The sequence below is a fragment of the Corvus hawaiiensis genome, chromosome 12, assembly GCF_020740725.1.
Source record: "Corvus hawaiiensis isolate bCorHaw1 chromosome 12, bCorHaw1.pri.cur, whole genome shotgun sequence".
Classification (NCBI taxonomy): domain Eukaryota; kingdom Metazoa; phylum Chordata; class Aves; order Passeriformes; family Corvidae; genus Corvus; species Corvus hawaiiensis.
The window spans coordinates 7347853-7370415 of record NC_063224.1 but is presented as its reverse complement, the minus strand read 5'-3'; the positions used below and the strand labels follow the sequence as shown (position 1 = coordinate 7370415).

General features: G+C 43.3%; 1 protein-coding gene and 1 long non-coding RNA gene across 6 annotated transcripts in view; both read right to left on the bottom strand.

Moving 5' to 3' along the window:
- The window catches only part of CTCF (CCCTC-binding factor), a 35804-nt gene that overhangs the window by 2769 nt on the left and 10472 nt on the right, over positions 1-22563 (bottom strand). For 2 of the 5 annotated variants that reach the window (XM_048316564.1, XM_048316562.1), the window contains 9 exons: positions 10114-10906; positions 9314-9484; positions 8547-8680; positions 7122-7242; positions 6181-6330; positions 4689-4849; positions 4100-4282; positions 3569-3704; positions 837-1004 (listed from right to left, as the gene is read on the bottom strand). In XM_048316564.1, coding sequence (XP_048172521.1) covers positions 837-1004; positions 3569-3704; positions 4100-4282; positions 4689-4849; positions 6181-6330; positions 7122-7242; positions 8547-8680; positions 9314-9484; positions 10114-10894 — 2005 coding nt within the window. In that variant the 5' untranslated portion in view covers positions 10895-10906. Of the gene's footprint in view, positions 1-836; positions 1005-3568; positions 3705-4099; positions 4283-4688; positions 4850-6180; positions 6331-7121; positions 7243-8546; positions 8681-9313; positions 9485-10113; positions 10907-21063; positions 21184-22563 lie in introns of those variants that run through there. The other 3 variants (XM_048316561.1, XM_048316560.1, XM_048316563.1) reach the window with 3 other exon arrangements.
- LOC125332036 lies at positions 14284-21057 on the bottom strand. Its single transcript, XR_007206354.1, has 3 exons — positions 14634-21057; positions 14400-14546; positions 14284-14323 (listed from the first exon to the last, which is right to left on the bottom strand). It is a non-coding gene; the product is annotated as an uncharacterized LOC125332036 (long non-coding RNA).

Below are 22563 nucleotides of genomic sequence, written 5' to 3'. Positions count from 1 at the left end.
CACTCACCCAAGCATCAAGCATCTATTTTCTTGCCCCTGTATGAAGATGGGTTCCCAGTACAACAGTTCCAGTGTGCATTTTCATACTAAAACATTTTTCAAACAATGTGTTTTGTAGAATAATGAACAAAACCAAACCCCGTATCAATATATGGGCCTAAGGTAAAATTTAAACTTCAGGGAAGTTTAGTGATGCTAGTGACAAATTCAGCATTAAATGTTTCCATACAAAAATTCCAGAGAGAATACAGGCCATGCTTTGTAGCACTGAGCAAACAGCCAAGCCGCTACCTCCTTGAAGGAACTAATTTCCCTTCCTACTTTGAGCCTAAAATTAATTTGCTTTGACTTTGCACAGTCACAATGTCTATTCTTAAGGACATCCCTGTAGAGCTGAAGCAACACCTGCACCAGCCCTTGCTCAGAACTAAAGGCCTGAAGCAAGTTCGTTTGTGGCAATACCTGCAAAAGCTACCTGGGTAAGAACACCACGATGTTTTTACTGACAGCTGCTTTCCCAAAGACTGTATGTCAGCAGAGACACCATAACTGGTACAAAAAGAAGTGAGCAGTTTGCACAACTATGAAATAAAACAATTCTAAGCAAAAAATAACATCCTTTCTTTTTAGCATGGCCTGAAGCGGCCACGCTCCCTCATGACCAGGAAACCCTTGCAACAAATTTCAAGGTGAGTTCTTAGCAATGTAGAGACAAGTACAGCTACCCACTTTTACAATAATCTCATTTGAAGGGATCACATCTACAAGAACAGCCAAATCCAAGGAAAAAGGTGCTCAAGCAAGCAGGGTAAGGTAAGCTTCAATTCGTGACTTACGCTGGGATTGTTTTGGTTGGGTGGCAGCTTTGCCTGGTGGTCTTCCTCTTCTTTTCTTACTGGGAGGTGGTGCAGGAGCCTCTTGCTCAACTTCTGGTTCAGCCTCAATTTCTACTGCTGTCTCCTCCTCATCTTCATTATCATCCAAATCTGGTTCAGCATTTTCCTCTGTAAGAAAGGATGTCAGATAAATCTTCAGTTTAAGCAAGAATAAAACACATTCATCTACAGAGAAGCACCATCAAATCCCATCGAAAAGGAGTCAACTCTGCTGAGAAAGAAGGCAAACAAGGCCTTTGTTCAGAAGCTGTTGCCACAGATTGTTAATCTGTTACCCTCACTTAGAGGGAACAAGCTGCCCTTCAGAAAGCAAAAGGGAATTTAATTATGTTAGATTATGTGATAAAAGCTACTCTGCACATCCACAAAGGAGCTCAGAGACAACAGCAATAAGGAGACCAAATAACACATCTGGGCTACTCCCAAGCCCATCAGAAGGTCCCAACAGCCCATCCAAGCCCCACCTGCACAACACAGAGGAGCACAGCATTGCACAATGGAAGGCGGGAATCCAAATTCACAGCTTCTGAAGAAAAAACGTTGTGTCCAAGCCACACCCAGGAGAGCCTCCAGGTGTGAAACCCACCCCAATGAGTCACAGAAGCAGCTCTTGAGATCACCTTTGATATTATGGGGTGCTGGGGAATTCCCGGCTGGGGATGGGACACAATGAGATGCAGGAGAAGGCTGTTTTGGATCACACAGGACAACTTAGGGGATGTTTAGGAGAGGGGATGAGGCTATTTCAAAAAGTGTGGGGAAAACAGAGGGGCAAGAGGATAGAAGAGGTACATCCCATGTAAATTGCAGTAGCAGCCACTCCAGCTGGGATCTCTGTGAAACACGAGAACCCCAACAGGTATCCAAGAGCCAGTCTTGTACTCCTCAAGCTCTATACTTTATTCTTCAGAACACTCCATCAAGTTAATAGGTGAGGACCACCGACACATTCAGAGTGCTCTGGGCGAAACCAGAGCAGACAAAAAGCAGTGAGAGCTGTCAAATAGGATAATATTGTTTGGACAGCAAAATGATTGCTCTTAAATTTGTAAGGCTGTTCACTAGAGGAGTGGCTTCACTCATGACTTATGTGGGCCACAAGGGAAAAACCCCAAGCTCACACACTGAAGCATGTATATATTGCATGATTTTACAGTCACTCAAGGGATACCCCATGAGGAATTTATTTACTGGATTTCTCAGGTCCCACCTTTTTAGAGGTTCTTTACATTCTCCCCTCAACTCAGTCAGTATCAATTAACACTCTGTCTAATGTTGGACAGCCAGGAGACAAAAAGTTATCTTTCACTATTTGGTCTTTCCCCCCATTAATACAAGTGGGTCGATTTCATCCCAGCTTTGCTCGTAATTTTTAGGTATTTAGTAGTTGCCAAACCTCACGAAACTGCAGATCTCCAAACAGACACAACAGTGAATAAAGCAATTCCTCAAGCTGGTGATTAGGACATCTTTCTTACACCTACTCAGCTCACACTGGTCGATTCTTCATATCTATCAGATAACTCCTGAGGTCAACCCAGACTTGCCACTTTCACTGAGGCTGAAGGGATTCCTTCAGCCACAGACCCTGGGCATCATTCACTGCATAGCATCAGCTCATTAACAAGCCTGACTTTTTACCAGCTTCCTCCAAAAAAACCTGTTTTAAAGCCAGACCAACTAAATAAAATTTGAGTTTTTGAAACAGGCTAAACTCCCAGAAAGTTTACTAAGAATGCAATACTCCAGAATGCCACATTTTGAATTACCTTCAATCAGTTATTTTACCCTGCCTCCCTTACCTTTTTTTGTTTTAAATGCAGAATTAGATAACACGTGCTTAACTCACCTAATACATTTTTCCAAATATCTATTCAAACATGAGTTTAAGCACCAACTTCTAGTTTTTGAATCAAGGTTCACAAATCATTTGATCATACTCATCCTAAAACTTGTTTGCCATGTGAGAATTTCAGATACGCGGTTCTCTAGCCAGAAATATCCCTGTTCTCCCAACCTACACCCCTTGATTAATTACATAAAGTGCTCCAGATAAAAGACTAATCAGAAACACTCCTTTTGCAAAATCATCTTTGAACTGGTTGGTCTTGAGACTCTACTTGGCTTTTCCTGTTGATGATGTGATGAAGTTTTTCCTCTACCAGAAGACAGGACTAGGACTGAGATTTTCCTTCACAAATAAGTATTAATCTCCACCATTCCCCTGGATGTTGCCAGCCTTCCTCCACAGAAGTAGCCAAGCTATTCAGTGGTGGAGTTGTCTGGACATGCCACCCAGTAATGGTGAAGTAGGATCAAGTAACATTTCATAGCAATGCACCACAGAACCATGCAGTCTCTTTTAGGACTCTGAAAAAAATTACCAGTTTCCCACACAGGCAGGACAGGAATGGCACAGCTGACACAAGGGGTGTCGGACAGTGTTTTTTAAACTACTGTCTTGGAACAGGCCTGGACAGCAGGATCTATATTATCCCTCACAGGCAGTACATCCCTCTGTACTTGGCCGTGTACCATCATATTCTCTGTTTGCCAACCAGACAAGACTCTTTCAAGTGCCAGAAGAAACCTGCAGAACTGGCAAACCAGCAGCTAACACACACAGTGAATCACAGACCTGTAATTCTCAGAAGGTACAGAGCTGTTCTTACCACTATCAGAAGAATCTTCTTTCTTAGAACGCATCTTTCTCTTTCGGCCACGTTTGCCCTTCTTTGTCTCTCCTCCGTTCTCTCCTTCCCCACCATCTAGGCCAGAGCAGTTATCAGCATGTCTGGCCATTGTGTTCTACTCAGTGAAAGATTAAAAACACAAGAAAAGTTAAAACATATACTGAATTCAAGACCAGACATTCTGCCTCTCTGTTTTCAAACACATTTCTGGTAACTGTGTCTTTTGCTTTTTTTTAAAAGAGATTCTTTAGGGGAAACGGGTACATTCATTAACTTTATTCATAAAGTTGCATTTTCACATTGCTCATGATGTCAACACTAATGTGTGTTGCTACCAATTCTGCATTCTCTCCCCTCTCTTTCCCTCTCAGAGAGAAGGGCTCTATTTAGAGAGTTATATTTCACCCTGTATCTCACCCATCTTTCCTTTTGGGTAAACATTTCCCTCCCCTTGGGTAAAAAAGCTTCACTCCACCCCAACCCTCCCCAATTCAAAGCATATTCCCTTACCCTGCGAGTGAATGTTTTGCCACACTTGGAGCAGACAAAGGCAGCAGGGACAAAGTTGGGATCGTGGTATCTCTTGAAGTGCATGTCGAGGAGCTGCTTCTGGCGGAAGGTTTTATCACAATGGCTACAGGCATAAGGCTTTTCTCCAGTATGGGTCCGTTTGTGCATGACCATGTGTCGCTCCTGGCACGGGCAAGAAAAATGGAAACTCACATAAATGGATACAGAAAAGTGAATTTTCAGCTAAAATGAGGCCAACATTTTATGCTTAATATCAGGAAAAGAATGATTCCACAGCAATGCAAGAACACCTTGATTGATGGCATATTCAGTTCTAGCTACTTCCATTCTACATAGACTCTTATCCCTTGGTAAACAGGTCCATTAAGGTTGTTAATTAGAAGGTTCTTCTCTACAGGACAGCATCACACCAAGAAAAGGCCACCTGTACTCTCCTTTACACCCTTCAAAAGATTTAGACAGCTAACTCAATCTTGACAGCTGGTCAAACCTAACAGCTAAGATTTCTACCTGGTATTTTCAGCTCCTGTCCCAACACTCCTGAGGGGTGCCAGTGCCCCCAGCTTACCTGTCTGCAGGCATAATCACACTGGTCACACTTGAAGCGCTTCTCATTCTTGTGGGACTTTTGATGCTGGATGAGGGCATACCTCTCATGGAACACAGCATCACAGTAGCGACACTTCTTGCCCTGCTCGATGTAGGAATGCTGCTTCCGCAAGTGGACACCTACAGGAAAAGGAATCAGAAGCTTTTATCACCATGGCTTTCCAAGCATGAAAGATGAGCCCATGGCCCTTCAGTGATGCTCCCTCCCAAGCTCAGCCAAAACAGTGGAATAGTTAATTTAGGATTCAACAAAAAACCTGAAGGACTCGTAAGCAGGATCAACTAGAACAATTTCCAGACAGAAATAGCTTGCAGAAAAACTCCATTAAGACTTTCCACAGGATTCCGGATTTGGTTATTAGTTGCAATCTGTGCTGATTCAGGACACTTACATTTGATGACAAGTGATTGTCAAACTAAAGTGTCTTGTGGACTGCTATGTTTAAGACTAACTCGAATTGCCTGGATACAGCCAGAAGCCAGGTAATTCAGCAGGGGAAACAGGATTTTCTGCAGGATTAGAAGTCAGAGTGACAGGGCTAGAAGGCAACAGGGACACCAGCAGATAATCCCCAACAGAGGTTTTAGTCACTTCTTTAAAATCCTTCAACTAAGAGCACACCACAGCTGCACAAGGTAGCTTAGGGTAGATTAAAGCATTATTAGAAGAAAAATTCTTCATAGCTAACATCAGTTTTCCTCTGTTGTAAATCAGCTTGTTTGCTCCTGACATCAACTGACTGCCTTCCTCTCAAACTGCCTCTCACTGTAGCACTTGTCTTTACTGGAAGGGAACCTGCCTTCCCATTACTTGGGTGATAATTCTGTTTAAAGACAGAAAGTTCTGCCAAATCGTGGCTCCTTCTTTTCTCTCAGCTGCTTTGGGCACAGTATTGTTTGTCACCTTCTAGAAACAGAAGAGCTTGCCTGCTGGAATCACACTGGGTACTGCTCACTAGATCAGGAATGTCCTGCTGCAAGGACTCAGGGCTTTTGTGAACACACAGCTCCAAATCCTGGAGAGTTTAATACTTGGTCTAATTCAAACCTTTTAACTTGATAAAAATATCTCTGCATGAAACTTAATGGCTTCCAATGTGCAGAAGGTTAAGCCAAGTGATCTTCTTGCTTTTCAGATCCCAATCCTTATGCTGCTGAAATCTCAGTCCAAGTTCAATAAATGCCTTGCATCTATGGGCAAACTTAACTTGTATGCTTGGAAAAAAAAAATTCAAATAATGAGAAGAAACTGAAAATTGTTCTAACTTGCAGCAGCTATGGTAAGCTAAAGGTGTGTGTTACCAGTCCCACATGTGAAGAAGCAGCGCTTCATGCTGTGCAGTTACCAGACTGGGTACTGGGTTAAGAGATAGCAGCTGGGATATGTGAACTCTAATACTGGGAAGTTTTGTACCATCTTCAGCAAATGGCCACGTTTGGGGGACACATACCCAGGTCACTCTTTCTCGCTATAACAGTATCACAGTGAGGACAGTGGAATTTGGCCACATTCTCCGTGTGCTTCTGCAAAATGTGCATCTTCATGGTACCGCTCTGAGTGAAGCGAGCATGGCAGATGTAACATTCATATGGCTTCTCTCCTTCAGGAGCAAAAGGAAAAAATAGAACAAGTACTTTTATTAAAAAGAAATCTCACCAAGAAGCCCCAAAGAACCTCCCAGAAACCTGCAACATGCAGCTAGACAAAAGAAACAGTAATTCTACAAAGAACTCAATAATGTCTCTCTCTGCAAGTTTTAGCTCCAGTAAGAATCTTTCTACAAAGAAACTAAAGTTCGATCCTTAAGGAAGTTAAATTATTCTTACTCTGAGAAATGCAAGCAAGACCTACATGCAGGCTGCCAGAAGAGAGCAAGTGACATCAGATTTTTTTTGGGTGGAGGTTCTGAATGTTCATGAATACATAAAAGGGCATCTTTCCCCCCCCTTCAATTTTAGCAACATGATTAATTTGGTACTGCAGTAACATTCTGTGCTAAAATCATCCCTATTTATATTGAAGAAAAAATTAGCATCTTTATGAACTAACATGCATGAGATGCTTTTAAAACTGCACTAGAGCATGAGACTGCAAGTGACTCTACTCTTCAAGTGGAACACTGAAAACAGTAGCGTTCATACTACAGGTGCCTGCATTTTATCACCTCACAGTCAAACTGGAAATCAGAATCCTCCAAGCTCATTTCTCAGCGCAGTAATTTTATCAGGTTATGAATTTACAAGTGCTTACAAATCGTGGTGCATTCTCTTCAGCTACACACTTCATAAAGGTTTTATATTAAGCTACACAATGATATTTGTTTTGCTGTGTGTCAGCACACACCGTACACAGCCTCAGCACTCTGACATTAAGAGAATTTGGCATCAGTACCGGAGTGGGTCCTCATGTGCCTCTTCAGTTTGTAGGTGTCCCTGCTGGCATAGCTGCACAGGCTGCACTGGAACGGGCGCTCTCCGGTGTGCGAACGGATGTGGCGTTTCAGTTTGCTAACCTGGAAGCCAAGAGCAAGACTGAGTTTAGCACAGATGAGCAGGCCAGACTGCCAAAACAACAAGAAATCAGTCAAGAGTTTAAGGTAGTTTATATTTATTTAGGCACAAAACCAAACAAGCATGTTGCCATTTCCAGTGCCACTTTCTCACTGCACACAGCCACTTGCTCCTGCCCACTCTACCTCACCTCCCAGCTTCACTCCCAGTTTTGCTTGATGCTTGTTCCCACACTCACTGAGGCCTGATTTAGACTCTGTGCTCACCTTACTGTTACTGACCATCTCAGCATCTGAAGACACCCTAAAATTTTAAAGTATCCTGAAGAGACACAGGGAAGCGTTGTGGGGAAGCTTAATTCTTTTCTTCTCCTGCTTTTATTTAGAAGGTACAAACCCAGCTCAAAGCAAGAACACCAACGGTATGGCATTTTCTACTCCAGCCTGATCACGCTGCTTAATCACCAACTTATGCCTACAAAAAGCAGCATGACCTCATAAGGACCAACTTGGTTATTCTTTCCTAATTTATACTGTGAAAACCTCTGCAACATAACTTATTCAGCCCTCAAACCACAGGGCCTGAAGTGACAGCACTGCAGGCACAGCGTGGGTAGGAAAAAAAAGCCTGATGTCCCTACTCAAGTTCTCCCACTGTAGCCTTCTTCCACTGCAGACATCTCATTTTTTAAAATTATGTTGCTCATCATCTGGCTCAAATTTCCTTTCACAATATAAAAGCTGTCCTGTAAAGTATCTAACAATACGGCATGGAGGGAAGGCATTCAAGAATGTCTAATCTGCTCAGGCAAATTAAGCTATCATCTAACATTAGCAAAGATGCTTTTCACCAATACTGTGACAAAGGCTCATTAGTTTTAGCTACAGACACCTTCGTGGCATAAACAGATGATGTGCAGAATGCATGTTTCTAAAATGGGAGGGCACTGTGGACTGAAGACATCCCACTGCAGCAGAAAATGTCTGTCTCCTTCAACATGGAGCACACTACAATTCCTGCAATCAGCTTAAAGGACAAATCATTTCAGAAACAACGACAACTATTGTCTCCAAAAGGAAATGGATATCACCTAGGATTTATGTAAGTGATCTCAAACTGCTTTCTGATTCACTGAGGAAACCCCACCATTTGCTTCCAAGAGCAGCCCTGATTTATAACTTCTTTTGCCCAGAGCCTTTCAACCAGATGACCAAAGAGGAAATGCCTAAGAGCAGAGTTTGTAACAGATGGCGAACAAGCTTTGAAGTGCACAAGGAAGCACTCAGCACCGTAGCAAGTCCCATACCTCCACACTCGCATAGTCACACATGGAACATTTGAATGGTTTCTCGTGGGTGTGTTTGTAGCGGCGATGCCGAACCAACTCTCCACTAGTCACAAAGGCCATGTCGCAGTCTGGGCACTTGTGAGGGCGAGTACCTAAGGGTGTGCAGCAGGACAGGAAGACAGTGACACAGATTAAGTGACAAAAGAAAATACAGGACAGCGCTTGCTGTGGATTTTTTAATTTTTTGTTTGAAAAGTGAATTAGCAACACTGCTTTCATGTTCTGAAAGATTAAATTAGAGCAACAATGCACAAAAATCAGGGGTTTTGTATAAATAACTAATAGATATAAGATCTTAGCGAATTAATATCCTTTCAGTGAGGAAACAGACTCCTTTATTTTTGTATCACTTGGTTGTTTACACATTAGAAGCCAGCTAGTTAGACGTAACTTCAGTAAGCAGAGAAAACGAGGGATATGGATTACACTCTTTTTTTTGGCAGTAAGGCACAACAAGCTGAAAACATGAGTGCTAATGCGCAAGGCAGAAAGAACATTTCTATAACTTCAGGTAATTTGAGATCAAGCCCAGGATCAATTTTGTACCTGTGAACAGGATAACCTCTGCACCTGGCTTGGCCAGGCGGAAAGCAACTGCACCATTTCCTCATTTTTAGCTTGTTCCATAAGAGGAATTAGGAAAACAAGAGGGGTCTATCTTCAATCTATTAGTTCTGATGGCAGAGCAGATCCTACAAAAACAATATATGCAAAACCAAGAGTACCTGTGTGAGTGTTGAGGTGGTTCCTCAGCAATGTGACTGTCCGGAAAGCCCTGCCACAGAGATGGCACTTGTGTGGTCTTTCATCAGTGTGGCTTTTCATGTGGCGGTCCAAGTTGGAACGACGCGGACAAGTGTAACTGCACAGCTCGCACTGGAATGTCTTTTTTACACCTGGTCATGAAGGAAATCATCTTTAGTCTTTGACAGTAGTGTGGTCTACTGTGTAACATAGGAGGAAAGATTCTCGGGTGTCTAACTACTGCAAGGAACCACCAGGCACCACTAAATCCAACTGCATTGCCTGTGGCTGGTTTGGATTCAATTTTCACTAGTATGCCAGGACTCAATGTTCCTTCTCCACTCTAAAAAGGGTTCCTTAACTTACAGTTTTAACAAAAACCAGATGTACTTATTACTGTATTTTGCACCATCTACCTTACCCAGCAACTGGTTAGGAAAAAGCCCACAGAATTAATTGTGCCATTGGCTCCTGATGTGAAACATGCACACAAACTGTTACATGTGTAGCACAGCAAAGAGAACAATGTTTTCAATCATAGTTATATAAGAATATTAATGCCACAGTATCATACTTGGGGAAAATTATCTCCCTGGCAGCCTCCAGAGAGGCGAAGGGAGGTGTGCCCAAGAAACACTGCAGTCAAGCACTATTACATAGTGAGCAAGCAGCATTGGGCATGTCTGTTCTCTTCCCACTTGCACGTATTCATTCGCCTCAATCACACTGCAATCACCACAACAAAAGCATTTTCAAATCCACTTGCAGATGGGGAACTTACCTTTCTTTTTAATTTTTGTTGGTTTTGGTGGCTTCATATTGCCCACCACCTTTTCTGCATTAACCTCGGACAACAAACCCTCCTGCTGCTCCTCTTCAAAGTCATACACAGAGACATCCACATCTTTGCCTTCCTCAGTGTAGCGAAGCTTACTCTTTTTGTTTTTCTTTGTTTTTTTGGCTGGTGGCTGATAGTCTGGATCTTTTTGCCAATTGGGATCTTCCTGTGGCTGAAGTTCACCTTGTTCCAGTGTCTCCACCTCACCGTTTGCACCCACTTTCACTACTTGGAAGCCTTCTGGTAAAGGGAGGGTGTGACAGATCATGGGCTCTCCCTCCTGCAGGCCTCCTTTGGAAACCTCATTTTCATAAGCTCCCTGCAGTTCTTCCACAGACGTGGTGGCAACAGGTACAGTCACTGGTACAGGTACTTGGACCAGCTGAAGCTCACCAAGGTTTATAGGCTGCTCTTCCATATTAACAACCTGAAGTGTTATGATCTGTGTGTCATCCACAGTAGCCTCAGTTTCTTGAGGCACTGCACCTTCCATTACTTCGGTCTTCATTTGAAGAAGAGTTGGATCCAGCTGATCCATCATCACCATCTGCACCCCACTGCTGACATCCTGCACCACTTCACTTCCATCTGCTTGGTTTGGTGGTATATGACAAGCATCATCCTCTTGCCCACCTTCACGGCGTCTTTGATAGGTTTTCCTCTCTTTTCCCTTAATGAAAGTCTCTGATTCCTCCACAATAGCGTCAACTGCCTCACCTTCCATTTCACCTTCCTGCTGCAAAAACAAGAAAATGAGTGCTGCACACCACCCAATGTATTTAACTACTGCACAAACCCCACAGAAGAACAAGTCACCCAACTGGAAACACCCAACTCATCCCGATCATATTCAGAGAACAGGAGCTGAGAGCTGTAGGTCTCCACGAGCCCATCACCACTGCAAACCAAGGCAATCACAGAACGCTGCCTGCAGTGAGACAACTCTATCAGCTTCTTGGAAAGGAAGGAAAACAAGGAAGAGAGATTAAGTGATATGCATGTTCCCGTTTCTCAAAGACCACAAATCCCACCAGCAAGATGCACAGCAGTATTATTCCTTACTGAGCTTGTTTAATCATTTCACGTAGCTTAGCACTACCAGAGGCAGTCTTCGGCTAGAAATTTTAAAGGTACAAAACTACCACACTTAAAATCAAAAAGCCAACCTTCAAGAAAGTATTACATTTGAGAACTGCAGAACTTTCCCAGGAAGAAAAAGCACTAAGAACTAAGCAGAAGAACGTAAGCTGCACTTATTTCATATCTAACTACTTTTACTTCAAGTCTAAACTCCTCTGAAAAACATAAGGACATAAAGAAGTTAGGCAAATTATGTCTCTTGTAAGCATCCTGGAGTTCCAATTCCTGCTCCCATCTCCAGCACTGCTGGGCCCTGAGTGGATCAGGAAGATGCACTGTGCACTTTCTCCTCGGCTGAATGAACCACAGCAGGAGACACAGCTCAGGTAAAATCTTACTTCAATGTAAATGATGTGGACTGAGCTGGTAGATTCTAATGATTTCTAATGATCTCATGATACCTGCATTAAATGCATCCATACAGTCACAAACAACAATACAGAAGCACAGCATTTTGGTGCTCCTTAACTGTAACTCTGACAATAGCTGCATGCAAACATAACACTGAGATTTTGTGCCTCCTCAGATCATCTGGTGTTCTTCACTGCAGTTGGGGAAAAATATGAAACTTCTGTATTCTCATTATGCGGGAAGGTTATTTCAAGAGTAGTAAGAGCTAAAAGAAATTATCATTTTGCAGCTGTCTTTTTCACAAATGAAAGGAGTAAGATTATAGTAAAGGAGCATTTTGTAAGTCCATCTCTGTTCCAGGTGGTTTACTTCGTAAAATAAAAGGAAGTTCCCTAACCATGCCAAAAACTTTCCCTGCATCAGGATACCATTTCTTATACTCCCCAATAAGCATTAAAAAGGTACCAAGGTCAATTTTACTGCTGAAGAAAGTAACAGAAAAGCCAGCTTCCTTACTAAGCCGGTGAAAAATTCCTGATTCCATTTCCAGATTTGCTAAGAGACTTCTGTATTTTCCCATTAGACTGACTGGCCTCTCAGACCAGCTAAGTGAATTAATATAAATATTTAATCTCCCTTGCTAACTCAACACTTTAAAATCCCCATACTATTTTCAAATATCTATATTTAATCTTGCATACTCAATTTTGATTTTGCACAAGCTTATAGACAAACATGAAGCACAGCTATCAAGTCTCCATCACCTTTACAAATTATAAGACATGTAATTGCTATTATTTTTAGAGAATTCTTGCTTTTACTCTACTGTCTTTTCTACCATCCTTCACTTCAGCTGGAAGAACAATAAAGCTCATCTTGTTCTTCAGCCTGCCCAGACTAGGGACATAAATTAACTTGCTGTCTTGACACCTGTGATGTCGTGGGCAGCCACAGTCTCCAGAGGGCACCAGATACCCAGAAATACCGACATATGGCTCCATGTGCGCTCCCTGCAGGGATCCCGCCTCTCCTTTCCTTTACCACCCATCAGCTTTTCAAGTCGGAGCAAATCCATATGGACAAACAGCTGAAATACACGAGATGATGTAAGTACTTAACACCAGACAGCAGGCAATCAGAACAGAGCTGGTCTTTGGCCTACAGCAACTGCAAATGTGTTTTACAATTATCTTAAGTATTTGCAGAGAGAAGAGAAGACTTTTCAGGTGACCAAAAGGATCTGAACAAAAAAAGGAAGAACACAGCTAAACAACACATAAAAATGTGGTAACAATAAAATACGTAAGATGGAGGAAAAAAAATGGCAAAAGTCCATCTGCAAAGCTAATGCAACTTTGGTACCAAGCAGAGGTCTGCAACCTTGATACAAGCACAGGCAGCTCTGAGCAGAGGTGGGGCCCTCATAAAGACCTTCACATTCACTGTCAGTATCAGTTGGTAACAGGGCAGCTAAGTCACCTGAAAGCAATCCAACAGGCAAATAATTTGCAAGTGTCCTCTATGATCCTACAGTGGAACAGCAGGAAGGCACCACTTCTGACTTGTAAAGCAGAAAATCCTATGTCCACCAAGGCACAGGTCACTGGCATACATGAAGACTCTGGCATAAGGCTCACATTGTCAGGAAGTTTGCCAGCCTAGGAATGCAGGTGTACAGGGAGACCAAGGAAATGCCTGCAGGAAGACTCAGGTCAAAGACACTCACAGTGAGGGGTGTATGTGTGTGAAAGGAATAGAGGGATTCTTACAGCCGTCCGGCAAAGAAACTCAGAACCCGCTATTGCTCCCTGTCCCTCTGTCACCTCTCACCCCGTTTCCCGTCGCGCGGCTATCGGGGGTTGCACGGCGGGGCACGGCTGCCCCCGAGCGGCGAGAAGCCGCACTACACCGGGGCTGGGGCTGCCACCTCCCTCCCTGCCCGCCACTGCACCCCAACCCTGCCACCTCCGTGTCACCTCCATTCCTGCCCACCACTGCACACTGACCCTGCCACCTCCGCATCACCTCCATCCCTGCCCGCCACTGCACCCCAACCCTGCCACCTCCATGTCACCTCCATCCCTGCCCGCCACTGCACCCCAACCCTGCCACCTCCATGTCACCTCCATCCCTGCCCGCCACTGCACCCCAACCCTGCCACCTCCGTGTCACCTCCATTCCTGCCCACCACTGCACACTGACCCTGCCACCTCCATGTCACCTCCATCCCTGCCCACCACTGCACCCCAACCCTGCCACCTCCGTGTCACCTCCATCCCTGCCCACCACTGCACCCCAACCCTGCCACCTCCGTGTCACCTCCATCCCTGCCCACCACTGCACACCGACCCTGCCACCTCCATGTCACCTCCATCCCTGCCCGCCACTGCACCCCAACCCTGCCACCTCCATGTCACCTCCATCCCTGCCCGCCACTGCACACCGACCCTGCCACCTCCGTGTCACCTCCATTCCTGCCCGCCACTGCACACCGACCCTGCCACCTCCATGTCACCTCCATTCCTGCCCACCACTGCACCCCAACCCTGCCACCTCCATGTCACCTCCATTCCTGCCCGCCACTGCACACCGACCCTGTCACCTCCATGTCACCTCCATCCCTGCCCGCCACTGCACCCCAACCCTGCCACCTCCGTGTCACCTCCATCCCTGCCCGCCACTGCACACCGACCCTGCCACCTCCATCCCTGCCCACCACTGCACACCGACCCTGCCACCTCCATCCCTGCCCACCACTGCACACCGACCCTGCCACCTCCGTGTCACCTCCATTCCTGCCCACCACTGCACCCCAACCCTGCCACCTCCATGTCACCTCCATCCCTGCCCGCCACTGCACCCCAACCCTGCCACCTCCGTGTCACCTCCATCCCTGCCCGCCACTGCACCCCAACCCTGCCACCTCCATGTCACCTCCATTCCTGCCCGCCACTGCACACCGACCCTGTCACCTCCATCCCTGCCCACCACTGCACACCGACCCTGCCACCTCCGTGTCACCTCCATCCCTGCCCGCCACTTACAGTGTCCCTGCCCGCCACTGTATCCTGACCCCTGCCAGCTCCATGTCAACTCTCTGTCCCTGCCCGCCACTGCATCCTGACCCAGACTCCCTGGCCTCCAACACTCAGGGATCAGCATTTACTCCTGCCTATTTCAAGGTATCCACTGTAGTCTGTTCCTTTCAGTCAAAGTAAAAGGATCTGAAAATGTCTGTTTTTAAACCAAACTCTTGCCACAGGGGAAATGTTACAATATTCTAAATGTTATATTAACAACATATAAAAATTACAGAAATATACAGGAGTCATCTCACTTGATATCTTGGACAGCTCAAAAATATTGGGAAACTGATAAGATTTCTTCTGAAAAGTGTGGATTTACAAATTTCAAACTTCTCCAACGGCAGGGCAGGGACACAGGATGGACCCTAAATTTGAGAAGAAAACGTATGGGTGCTTTCTATTAAATAAGCTCTCTGGAAAGACTCCATCTCTGCTGCAGAGAGCTTTGCACTGTCTGTCCATGTCACTTCTCAATCACTCTGTCTTGAACAATTTGCTATTTTTACTTATTTTTTTTCCTTTATCCTAATTCTCCTTTTTCACAAAGTGAAAGTTTTGTATTTATTGGAAGACATATGCCATTTGCTACAACTAAGACCATTATAGCAGAACACTAGGAATAAAAACTGCAGAGTTTCTCTCAACCTTTTATTTCTGGCTTTTGTCTCCAGCTCTCTTCCTACCAGTTACTGCTACCATACACCAACAGCTCAATGACTGAATCTAAAAAGGAAAACAAAGCAGCAGGTTAAAAGATGCAGTAAATAAACACTGGGGGGGAAAAAAAAAAAGCAAAAGAGAAGAGCTACCACAATAAGGAGAATGACAAAAAAAGACCAAAGAAGATCTGAAAACACAATTCCCACTAATACCCTTCCACACAGGCTCACTCAACAGGCTCTACCAAGAGACACTGTGTCATGGAACAGCTCAGTGCACTGGCACAATCCAATTAGCCAGGTAAGGAGCTGTGACGTCCAAACAACAGACCTAAGCTTGCTCAGACAACTGATGGACAGCCCATCTAAAAAGCTGGAACAAACAGAAATAAGAAGTGCTGTGGATTTCATACAACTGATACCTCATTCCAATGAGAGGAATCAAAAGGTTGCTTGAGAGAAAGTCATTTAGTGCCAATTGTCCTACTGATTGCAGCACAGGAGAGTCTCAGCCCAGATATACTCACTTTCTTCCCAGTGTCCAATCTAATGCTGCACTGTGGTAGTGGGAAGCCATTCCCCCTTGTCCTGCCACTCCATGCCCTTGTCCAAAGTCCCTCTCCAGCTCTCTTGAAGCCCCTTTAGGTACTTGAAGGGAATTGCAGAAGCATTAAAAACAACTTGCTGTAGTTGTCAATGCAGAAAGTACAAACCCAGAGACAGGGATGCTTAGTGCCAGTGCCTGTTTTTTTAGTGGTGTTATTTACAATAAAGCTACTATCAAAGAGGCATTTGTGTCTGCCTCTCAGCCATTTTAAAAGTAATGAACCCTGAACTGCATCAAGTTTCATGTACCAAATAATACAAAAATATTTATTTTTGCCAAACAAGGCACAGTCTCAATAAAAACTGTTGGGACACTAACACCATTGAAAAGTAGTACATTTAGTGCTGTAATATGCACTTAACTTGAGGGAAAAAACCAAACTTCAATAGAAACAATGAAGCCAAATGCTGTCAGTAAATTTTTGACATTCATAAAATAATGAAAAGTATCAGCAGCTACATTAGTGCAAACAACCCTATCACCTTGGAACATATGCAGGCCTTGAATTCAAGTCAATCCACATACAGATCCCACTCAAAAACTGACATGGCTTTGACACTTATAGATTAGCCATTTATTAAAAATTACGTGGGAGTGGAAATAAAGCCTTATGTTAAAACATTGGAGACTTATGTTTCTTCTGCATTTCCTGTGAACCTTTGAAAGCTGAATAGAGGAATAAACAAAGACTTCAACTAAGAGTATGCAGTTATGCATGGTATATGCAACTTAAAGCAAGAGGAAGATTAAAAAAAAATAAAATATACCCAACAGGATTTACAGACAACACTTTTTTCTCCCCTACCTGCAGTCCATGCATGTCTGTGTAAGTATTTAAGGGCATGAGCAGATGCAGAGTAACTGCAGGAGTGCTTGGCCATTCTCTTCCTGCCATGAAACAGCTGTATCTTTTCTCTGAAAAATCACCCAGCTAAGCACAGCCAAAAATAAGGCAGTTTAACAGGTAGGCAGCCCTTCCACTTCCTCTAGCAGAACTACCATGATAAGAGATTAACATGTAACTTATTCTAAAGCAGACAGACAGACATCCATCCAAACAGGCCAGCTGTGCCTTTCATATGCAAAACATGAAAGATCTACTACCAGTTTAGGAGAAACTAAAACACTGAGCTAAGTTTCTTTTACTAAGTAATTTTCTCACAGTAAAAACTCAAGGCTTTCATTTGGCTACTGCCATCAATTCCATATCCACTGGTTATGACTCCAACGCCCATCTCCAGCTGTTTTCTCATTTCCTCCTTGCCACTTACAACACTGGTACCGAAAACAAACAAGAAGAGTAAAATGGACAGACATCTATTGCAGCTTTAAATGAAAAAAAGGGCAGTCTCGTTAACCTAGTATTAATTATTCTGAAGTATTTCAGCATCTTGGAGGGCATAAAGAAAAGCAAGAAACCTAGAAGAGAAAAGCAAACTTCATCACAGGTTAATAAATGTTTATGCTTTTTCTCTGCATGAAAAGGGGCCTGTCAAGATTAAGCCCCAAGAAATACATAAATCAACTATGGGAATGACAGCTACAACTGGAAAATAGAGAGTTGTAGAAGGATGGTTCCCTTGAGCACTGACCCTGTGAAGGGATCAGAGAAGACAGAGAGTGTTGGTGGTGATTACCTAACCAAGGTGTCTGTGCTGGGAGGTTGGTCTAAATAGGACAAGAACACATTCTTCCAGGGAGTGATTCAAAGCTTTTAAGTGGATCTAAACTGACATCTAGAGGAACCCAGTTTTTCCTCACAAACAAGACAGGAGACCAGATTTTAACTTGTGTAATACTTTCATGGTCCCTGTAAGACAGGTAAACACAGCACTCATTGTCCAAAGAGCTGCTCTCAGCTTCTTCCTTCCTACACACTGACAGAATAATTCACCATAATGACCTTGATCGAGAACTAATTCCAGCTGAAAACTAATGCAGAGAAAAACAATTCTGTTAGAACACTTTCAGTTCCTGACCCAATTCCTCACACAAATGCTCGGATAGAGGAAAGGGAGCAGCAGGGCCACCTTAAGCTGCAGTACCAGCTTAAAGCTGACAGCAAACGACAGCATCAGTATTCCGTGAGCTAGATGGCTACACTGAGCCGTGTCACTCCACTCTGCACCATCCCATGCAGGACACGCTACAGTGAAATTACTTTCTCTCAAGCATACTGCAACCATCTGGGTTACAACGAGTTTGTGGGCAAGCCAACTGTTTGAATTCCATAATATTCATCTGTGATCATACTCCCCTCCCTATTTTATTCAATGAGTTGTTGCCTGTGAACCCAAGTTACCTTTTACTTACACTCATGTGAAGGCAGCATACTTTGGCCCAGATGTTATCAAAGGTGATCTTTACCTTCGACCCCTACAAACTCCCAAGGACACAGCCAAGCCTGTCCCTGGCTACAGAACATTCTCCACCCAGCTTGGTGCAGTGTTAGAATTAAAATGCATCTTGTGACATTTCTCTACCTCCCCTTTTCTTTTTCCCCTGCTCCTCCTGTAACCTACAGGAGCAATCTTCCTGGTTGTTGCTCCTGCCTAGGGATCCTAGCAGAGTTCTTTCCAATTTCATCATGTCTCATGAAATGATGCAAAGCAATGAGAAGCTTCATTCAGCACTGACTCCTATTTTTCAGTCAGCAAGGAGCACACACCTGGGATCTGCAATTACTCAGAATAAAGCCGACCTTTCACTTTGGATCAAGAACTCAGGGAGTTCATGTGAGACATGGAAACAAAGTATATAACCGGGGCCCCCAGCCAAGCAGAGGAAACTCAATTCCACATCTTTCCTCGGCTTTTTGCTGAACAAGCTCCCTCTTAATCCTTGCACCTGACAGTGGCAGAAAGCCCCAGATCATGGCTCTTCCAGAACTAATACTGCTAATTCTGCTGTAATAAGCTGCAGTCTACAATGGAGAGAAAAGCAGATACAATAATGTCAACTGCTTGAAACCTGCATTGTGGAACAAAAGATAAAAAAAAAAAAAATCACTGCAGCTACTGACAACAAATCCCACATATTCAAGTCACTAGGGATATCCTGTAACCTGACAAGGAAAGCCTTGATGAAGAAAGCAGATTGGTGAAAGCATTTCAGCCTTATTTCTGGAAGAATAGTTTTTTCCTTGCTTTTCCTTTAGATCTGGAGAACTAAAGGTCTACTGCGAAGGTAATAGGGACAAAATTAGTTAATATTCTTAAAATCTGTTCATTCTTCCTTAATTTCTCCTTCTATCTAACATTCTTTCAGATTTTAATTTTTCACTATTTCTTCCAATAGCTCAATAACTGCTAGTGCCTCTCACTAGATGACACTAGGTCTTTATTCATTCAGAGAAGTCTCTACTGAAATCTGGGAAATATGAATGAAATATATTCTCATCAACTATTTTTTAAAGGAAGTCTCCCTTTTTAATTTAGTAAGGAAGTCATCATGTTTTGCTAACCTAACAGTCCTTTTCAGAAGGACAAACATGCAATCTAAGCAGGTGTAGAATACAGAAAGATTTACACTTTAAGAGAAGCAGTCACTGAGGAATTTCTTTTCAGCTGATGTTAGATCATAAAACTAATCAGTCCCTCCCTTTTACAGGTCTTCATAATGTAGAAGTGATGAAGGAGCTCGTGAAAGACCACCAGAATACCCAAAAGTATTAAACTAAGAATCAAAAATTATTTCAGGTTAAACAGCCTGTAAAATCCGTTGCCCCAAAAAGTGAAGTGTTATACCATGGGTAGATACTGGAAAAGATTCTTAAGTTTTATCAACAAGTATTTGTGGTCATTTCTCCCATCACACATTAATTTAGGCTTTCATTTAGGCTACTGGCAAACTGCTAACAGCAAAAGATGATGTTTCTTCAAAATAAGTCTGAGCACAACAGGATTCTTTGCCCATCTGATGTAGTGTTGCATGATATCAAAATGGCAACACCAGCCACTCCCACAACTGAAAAAAGACCTGTGCAACAAGTTTCATGGCATTCTAGAGACTTCATAATAAGTATTTGGGTTTTGTTTTCCTCTAAGGCTTCATCTAGATTAACAAGTATCCAAGAATAGACTTTTGGGGAACAGCTATTTCTTTTATCTTTGCAAGAGTACTCATTAAGTAGTGATACTCTACCAGGACAAGGGAATTCAGGCTTCAAATTGGAGGAGCAGGAAGTGCTTATCCCTGGAATGGTAACTCGGGTCCTACCCCACAGACAATAGCTACCCATGCACTAACTATTAGTCACCTCACAAATCACACCCTGATGCACAGAAGGAAAACTAAAGCCAGTGCTAGTTAACTTAATGTCAGGCTGTCAAACACAGAGATGCAGTTTACTGTTGCTACAGCAGGGACAGGAAATTCCAGGAGAGTTTTGAAAGCACCTATGGCAGAAGGGTGGTGGACAAGACAAACTCCCAGAGCCTAAATTAAGACATCCTTGCTTTTGAATCACAGAAAAGTTAGTCTGAATTAGTAAGTGCTGGAGCAGACATAAACAGAATCAAACCCAGGTGAGTACTTTAAAGTGACCCTCATGCTGAAATTTTAAGAAGTTTCATTGTTTTACACATACCCCTAATTCATTTGGACTCATATTCCAAGTATTCTCATACACCAACCCCTAAAAGTGCTACAATCAACCTTCAAAGCAGATGAAGCAAAAAACCCCCCAAAATTCCACAAAGGCACTCGACTTCGGAAGAAAAAACCCCTTTCTACCGGGAAGGAGTAAGGCCTCATTTCCAAAAATACCAACTCTGCAAAGAAATCATCCCTGCCTTTAAACCACTCCCTCCATCAGCCCAACTACTCCTCATGTTAGCATAAGCACTTTCAAGACTACAGCTACTGGTCAGGAAACTAATCCAGGCCAGAACTCACCCAGCCAAAAAGATACTTATTTCCATCCAGACTAGGTCTCTGGTGTGTCCAAACACTAAGGCCAGCCAAAAGAGAAGCATGGCAAGAGGGTTTCTACCAGCACAATGTTAAGCTTTACGTTCAGGAAACTACTGCCTCAGCATGGAACACATACCACACTTTAAACCCCCTCAATTTACATTTATGTTCTTGACGCTTCTGCACTTCTGCCTGGACTGATTTGTTCTCTTCATGCTGGCTATTCTTCATGCAGCTCCTGAGGTCAGAACTCACTCTGGAACAGAACAGATGAACTAGTGAAACTATGTAAAAGAGAAAGGTAAGGTGGGGTGGGGGTGGGGTGGGAAATAAAAGCAGTGTTCAATGTTTAATGCTTGTTCAACAAAATGCGTAGTCCCACACCCCTAACAGCAGCACCATTGATAACTGCTTGAGGACCCCTTCACTTACCAGAAAAGCCATAAGCAAAACCAAAGGAATATTTTAATCAGCTTTAATACTTTCACCAGGGTGACTGAACTCATTTTACAAGCTTCTCTACCTACCTGTTCTCAAACTCTTTAGCATTTACAGTTCTGACAACCTAAAGCTCCGGATGCCTCACGCCAGATTACAAGTGCAATATGACATTTTAGAGCCAGCTCTGCCTACTTCAGATGGCCTTTTTCTCCTGTGCTGTGGAATAGCAAATCACACACTGAAGGAGTTTTTATTGCTAAAGAGGTGTAAATGAGAGCAAATATCACTCCTTACACACTGTCAGTGCAGCAGGGAATATACTGCTTATATCAAATAACAAAATCAGCTCTGACACAGTTCTAACCTTGCCACCCTGAGGAAAAGCAGCCTCTGCTCACTGAAGCAAGCTTTGTTACCCTTATCAATTAAGGGCTTAAAATACTCACATTTACAGAAATAGAAATTATCTGCTGTCTTGTAAATATTGTTTCTGTAATCCTTGTCAGTCCTCAGAGTGGCACACATGCTAAAAACCCTGAGAACGGTAAGGAAGTCCAGAGGAGTAATTCTCAAGAGAGGCACATATTCTTGCTGCACTCAGTGATGAGGGCCAAGCAGTGTTGGCTTTCACACCAGTTGGATTTCATACCCTTTGAATTTAAGTGCTTTCCCTCCAGGTTCTTCTGCCATTTATTTAGTACAAGACACTCAAGTCTAGGTCCTGGCTGCATTTTTCACTTGGCAAGTCTATTTTTAATTGTTTATCAGCTTCAAAGAGCACTACTGATAAGAGGTTTGTTGGAGCTGTGGGTGCTCAGTGATACTGAGCTTTTAAAAAATATTTGGAAATTATCTCTTTTTATTTAACACTCACTCTGCAAAAATCACAAATGCTACATACAAGCCCTAACCAGGAAAGGGGATGCTCAGAGGATACATGGGGAGTGCTCCACTGCTAAGGGCATCTTAAGACTGCTGATGCAAGCTGCATCCTTGCCAGTTTCTGTGCTGTGCAACCCTGGAGAAGATTTCCCGAAGTTTACAAACTTCTTCATTAACATAGAAAAGCCTCAGGAGTGAAGGACTTCACCCTTCAGAAGACACTTGATACAAAATGAATACTTCCCATGGGGAATATTATCACCTCAGAAGTTTTGTTACACACAATAGGACAATAGAGCACACTGAATTGAAT